Source organism: Pogoniulus pusillus, chromosome 1 (genome assembly GCF_015220805.1).
Source record: "Pogoniulus pusillus isolate bPogPus1 chromosome 1, bPogPus1.pri, whole genome shotgun sequence".
Taxonomy (NCBI): Eukaryota; Metazoa; Chordata; class Aves; order Piciformes; family Lybiidae; genus Pogoniulus; species Pogoniulus pusillus.
In genome coordinates, this window is record NC_087264.1 from 7124484 (window position 1) to 7130483 (window position 6000).

General features: G+C 40.8%; 1 protein-coding gene across 1 annotated transcript in view; it reads right to left on the reverse strand.

Annotated features, from left to right (window-relative positions):
• ESR2 (estrogen receptor 2) overlaps positions 1-3454 on the reverse strand; it is a 65773-nt gene extending 62319 nt beyond the window's left edge. The window contains exon 1 of the mRNA XM_064152845.1: positions 3348-3454. Within this exon, the coding sequence (XP_064008915.1) occupies positions 3348-3401 (54 nt within the window). The 5' untranslated portion in view covers positions 3402-3454. The remainder of the gene's footprint in view (positions 1-3347) is intronic.
• Between the last annotated feature and the right edge of the window lie 2546 nt (positions 3455-6000).

Genomic DNA, 6000 nt, shown 5'->3' on the forward strand with positions numbered 1-6000 from the left:
TTCAAGCTATGGAATATTGGGTGTGCAGTGTAGTTAATTTGATACCTGATATTTATGACTTAAAAGATGTTAGAAATGACTAATTGTGCCACAACTTTTCCATCATTATCAGTTCACTGAGATAACAGTTAAAAAAACCCAAGGTATTGCTTATTCTTGCCTTTCAAGCTATGGAACACTGGGTTTGCAGTGTAGTTAATTTGATACCTGATATTGATGATTAAAAAGATGTTAGAAATGACTAATTGTGCCACAACTTTTCCATCATTATCAGTTCACTGAAATAACAGTAATAAAACCCAAGGTATTGCTTATTCTTGCCTTTCAAGCTATGGAACACTGTTCTAATGATCTGGATCCACAGGTAACAAAAATCTTTGTGCAAATTTTAGTCCCTTAAATTAAAAAACAAACAAGCAAACACCACCAGCCCCCCTCGAACCTGTTCTATATTTGTCTCAACCCCCCCAAAACCTGTTCTATATTTTTCTCATCACCAGCCTAAACATTAAAACCTGTCTTTTGCAGTGAGTAAAATCCTGTCTCAACTGAGTGAGAATTTTGTTGTTGATTCACAGCATCTAATTTTGTCTAATGAATTGGTCTGTCTAATATATTGGTTAAGACAAACCTTGAATGTCTTCCTAGTCTTATTAGAATGAAACCTGAGAAATTGTTCTGGGATTTCTGTTTCCTGAGCTTTGTAGTTTCTATCTCTGGAAGAATGGACCAGAAAACTCTTCTATGTGAATATTTCTTGCTGCCAGCAAAAGCAAGCTGCAGGTAACTGAAGAAGAGCACAATAAAACTGAGATATAGAATAGTGGGTACAAAATGGCCAGCCTGATCTAGGCTAGGCTGTCCCTGCCCATGGCAGGGGGCTTGGAACTAGATGATCCTTGCAGTCCCTTCCAACCCTGACTGATTCTCTGATTCTAAGCCCCAAGGATCAGCATCCCTTTTCACTGTAAGTGCTTTCCTACTTGGCACCTTTAGGTCAAGAACCAGAACTAAACCTAAGAGATTGTCTATAACATGGCTTCACAGTGGTTTATTTAACACATTTTAATCAATTCTTTATCAGAGTATCATCATAGACACTCCCAGTGGCTGACTTCTATCAAAGGTAATCCTGCAGCTGCAACATTCTAAAATCATCTCTAAAATGATTGGTGTTCTGTTGCTGTGATATTTGAAGTTGATCAGGTTACCCAAAAAATCACAAGGATATAAAACAATGTTCATGAGTCCACTTTCTCCAGCAATACTTTATACTCTGTTAACTGATTCTCATAACTACAGCACTTAAAGAGAACAGCTGTGAAGAAGCCTCAGATTTAGTCCATCTCTTCAGGTCTAAGATTTTTACTGTTATTTCTCCTCTGTACATCTGAGAAAGCTGAACTGTTCACACACACACACAGAGTGAGCTGTCTGATAATGGAGACACTACAGCTGTAGTTACAGTCACAGTGGCTGCAGAATGTAAGTTACATCTTGCTTTTAAAGAAACAGCAAAGTTAAGAAGCGAAAGCAAAGAAAAGGACAGCAACAGAGGGGTGATTCTATCTTTAAACTCTGTTCACAAACATAAAGAGAAATTCTGATCAAGTTCTGAAACAGCAAACAAAAGTTCTAAAGCTTTAAATTAGAAATAGCAAATGTATTTCTTGCTTCAGTATAGGCAGCATGCCTGGTCTTAGATCTCTCAGCGGAATGACAGAGAGCAAGGAATTTCAAGGCTACAGATGAGGAATTGCTGGAAATACTCAGCATATCAGACTTTATGTTCAGAAGTGGTTTCTCATGCAGCTCATAATCATTTTGAAACTTCCTCCACACATAAATGGTAATTGTGCATCATTCTCCATAAGACAAAGCTGAACTCTTTCACAAGAAGAAATAGCACATTTACCAGCCACTCCAAGCTCTAAACTGCATCATTTGCTGTCTGTCCCATCCTCTCTCCAGACTGAAATTTATTTACCCTAATAAAATCTCCCTTATAAAACCTCTGAGATAAAAAGACCAGATCATTCTGAATGTCATTGCCAGCCAAAAGTCCTTACTATCATTCCAGCAGAGGCTCTGATGGGCTTGATGAAGTTTTACACATGGGCTTGATGAAGATTTACACATGTGCTGTCCATCCAGTCTTTAGTTACTGTTGAATATACCTTTTAGCACTGCTGAAAGTAAACTTAAGAAGCAGGTCTGTATCTGCTTGTGGAATTAGGAAGACCCTTTTCCAAACTGATGTCCTCATTAAAAGCATGTAAACATGTGTCACCAACTTTAAGGTGGGAAAACTGCTTAGGGAAAACAACACAGCAACTGCAAGAACAAAACCCTCAACATTTATCAGCATAAGACATAAGAATTTGACAAACCTGATCCAAAGTTCAGTCAAGTCAATGAGGATACCTCCAATAACTTCAATTTGCTTTGGATCCAGCCCTAAAAAGTACTATGATTCTAAGAAGTGGCTTTTTTTGCCTTTTATTAGCATATTCATTCCTGTAATTTCAAAAACCACCCTCAAACCCCAAACCCATAGTCTTATGTTCAAAACCACTCTTGCTTGTCATGCAGCAATCCTATTCTAGTTAGATTCTTAAGCCAAACTGCTGAAACACAAGCACAAACCTGTTGAAAGATCATTTAATCTGCATGCAGATTAAATTCTAGTTAGATTCTTAAGCCAAACTGCTAAAACACAAGCACAAACCTGTTGAAAGATCATTTAATCTGCATGCAGATTAAATTCTAGTTAGATTCTAGTTAGATTCTTAAGCCAAACTGCTAAAACACAAGCACAAAGCTGTTGAAAGATCATTTAATCTGCATGCAGATTAAATTCTAGTTAGATTCTAGTTAGATTCTTAAGACAAACTGCTAAAGCACAAGCACAAGCCTGTTGAAAGATCATTTAATCTGCATGCAGATTAAATTCTAGTTAGATTCTTAAGCCAAACTGCTAAAACACAAGCACAAACCTGTTGAAAGATCATTCAATCTGCATGCAGATTAAATTCTAGTTAGATTCTAGTTAGATTCTTAAGCCAAACTGCTAAAGCACAAGCACAAACCTGTTGAAAGATCATTTAATCTGCATGCAGATTAAATTCTAGTTAGATTCTTAAGCCAAACTGCTAAAACACAAGCACAAACCTGTTGCACAAGTCTGCATGCAGCTAGACCTTAAGAACAAATGTGCACTGAAACCAAAACAGAATCTCTCAATAGTTTCACTTACAGAGGTAATTTTTCAAAGATCCAGAGGCTCTCAATTGCAAACCTTTGGCAGCAATTAAAACAATAGAGATTGAATTTAAGACAGCACCTACCTGATTGGCACTGAACAGGGTTCCTGCTCTGTAAATGTTCTGACAGCATTGCATGCCAGCAAGGTTTCCACACAGCAATTCTGGATTTGTTTTCCTTCTCTCCTCTATCTCTGATTCTAAAGCAGCTGTGCCCACCACCACTTAGTCACCAGATCTCAAATATTGATCTTTTCAAAGCAATGTGATTCTCATCAGTGCAAGATTACACAGATACTATCAGTGTTTCCTTTCTCTGTGAAGGCAAGACCTAAACAGAAGTTCCTCCTCCTCCTTTCTGACATAACAAGCTTCTGAATTTGTCGTGCACTGCAGTTAAAGCCCTTACACAACTGAATCATTTTCTAAAGCAAGCACTCTCGTATTTAGCAGGGAAAAAGGAAGGATTCACTACCCAGTAAATCTGGAAGCAAATAGTGAGACTTAAAAAAAAAAAAGCTAAATCAAACTTTGTATACTTTTGTCAGAGGGAAACCTGATGCATAATTAGCGTTGCCTCTGAATGAGCGCCGGACTCAGCTATTTTAGGCAATGTAATTAATAAACTACTGTGACATTGCTTTAACAACACCAAGTTCTCAAATGCAGATGTGGATAGCTACATCCTTTTTTTTTAAAAAAAAAAAAAAAAGGCATGTAAGGTAATATCTTTATTTCACTGAGTTAACAGTTATTAAGATAAAAACAATTGAAGGTGTGCAGCAAGATCTGCTTTTCAGTTCTACATTGGGATTGCTTTCAAAATGCTTGATGAGGCTGCACTGCATTACCCTCATTTACTCTAGGGAAGCTGATGTGCTGGTAAATTTGCTTGGACAAAGCCTCACGGTTTTGATTCTTGCATTTTAGACCTCAGCACACCTCCAAATCTACACAACCCTCTGGAATCTCTTATTTTAAGAGTTAGGAGATTCAACTGTTGCCAACACATGCAGCTGAAACAGTCCCCCACACACTCTGCTATCAACAGCTGCTCTGCAAGCAGAGTCTGGACTAAACCAAGGCAGTGTTACCAGCCACTCAGGCAGCCATTCCCATAATTACTTTATGCTAATACAATTTTTCTCTGCATCAGATTTGCCTTTCTACCTTGTTTCTATATTCATTTCCTCGAGCCTCCCCATAGCTTCTCATTAGTGTTTTGCATGTCTGAACGCAGCTGCTTTCAATCTGAAATTCCTTTTAACTGATAAAGCCTTTTGCATGCTGCAGGGGCTTTCAATTCCTGCTGCCAGCACTTCTTTGATGATCAGTTCTTACCTGGCATTGGACCATTGTCTTTCCAAAAGGATTTATACCTGTGGTAACCCTTAAACACTGTTGGAGGGCAAGGTCATGTTCCCTACCATCCTTGGCACTAATGGGATAAGAACACAAAGGTTTACTGCTAAATACTCCAGAAGTGCACCTTAATTGTTCACACAGAGAAGGGCTGCTTTCCCTTCACATCTTGGGGTGGCCCCTAAACCATCTGTACCATTCCTTGACCCTTGCCAAAGCTCCCCTCTATTTTTAGCAACTGTCCTGCCTCTTTCTCCAGACAGCAGCAAAGACTCTGCTGCTGGAAGGCTTCATGTTTTCCACAAATGGATGGCAAAAACATTCAAAACCAGAAAGGGCAGAGGGGACACTATCCATAGCCATCAGAAGTTAGACCTGTGAGTGACCCCTGTCAGTGGGGTCAAGAGATCCTTGTGACTGTCTTCTCCCCATCAAATCCAGTGGAAGTCAATTAGAAAGACAGAGAGCTACGTTTTTAGGGGTGAATTTAATAGAAACCACAGCTGTCCCTCTTGTCACAGCACACAAAGTTTCTGCAGAAGAAAACTGTTCTCTATCTGGCTGCCTTCAAATCCTTGAAGATGAGTTGCCAGAGGCATATCTAAGAGCTACTAAATGTACACCTTCTGCCTGGCACACAGCTGTGACCAAGATTACAATAACACACATGCACCTCCACAGAAGTGACCACAAAATCATAGAATCATAGAATCAACCAGGTTGGAAGAGACCTCCAAGAGCATCCAGTCCAACCTAGAACCCAGCCCTAGCCAGTCAACCAGACCATGGCACTAAGTGCCTCAGCCAGGCTTTTCTTGAAGACCCCCAGGGACAGTGCCTCCACCACCTCCCTGGGCAGCCCATTCCAATGCCAATCACTCTCTCTGCCAACAACTTCCTCCTAACATCCAGCCTATACCTACCCAGCACAACTTCACACTGTGTCCCCTTGTTCTATTGCTGGTTACCTGGGAGAAGAGGCCACCCCCCACCTGGCTACAATGTCCCTTCAGGTAGTTGTAGACAGCAATGAGGTCACCCCTGAGCCTCCTCTTCTCCAGGCTAAACAGGCCCAGCTCCCTCAGCCTCTCCTCATAGGATTTGTGCTCCAGGCCCCTCACCAGCTTTGTTGCCTTTCTCTGGACATGTTCCAGCACCTCAACATCTCTCTTGAATTGAGGAGCCCAGAACTGGACACAGTACTCAAGGTGTGGCCTGACCAGTGCTGAGTACAGGGGCAGAATAACCTCCCTTGTCCTGCTGGCCACACTGTTCCTGATGCAGGCCAGGATGCCATTGGCTCTCTTGGCCACCTGGGCACACTGCTGGCTCATCTTCAGCTTACTGCCTATCAGTACCCCCAGGTCCCTTTCCT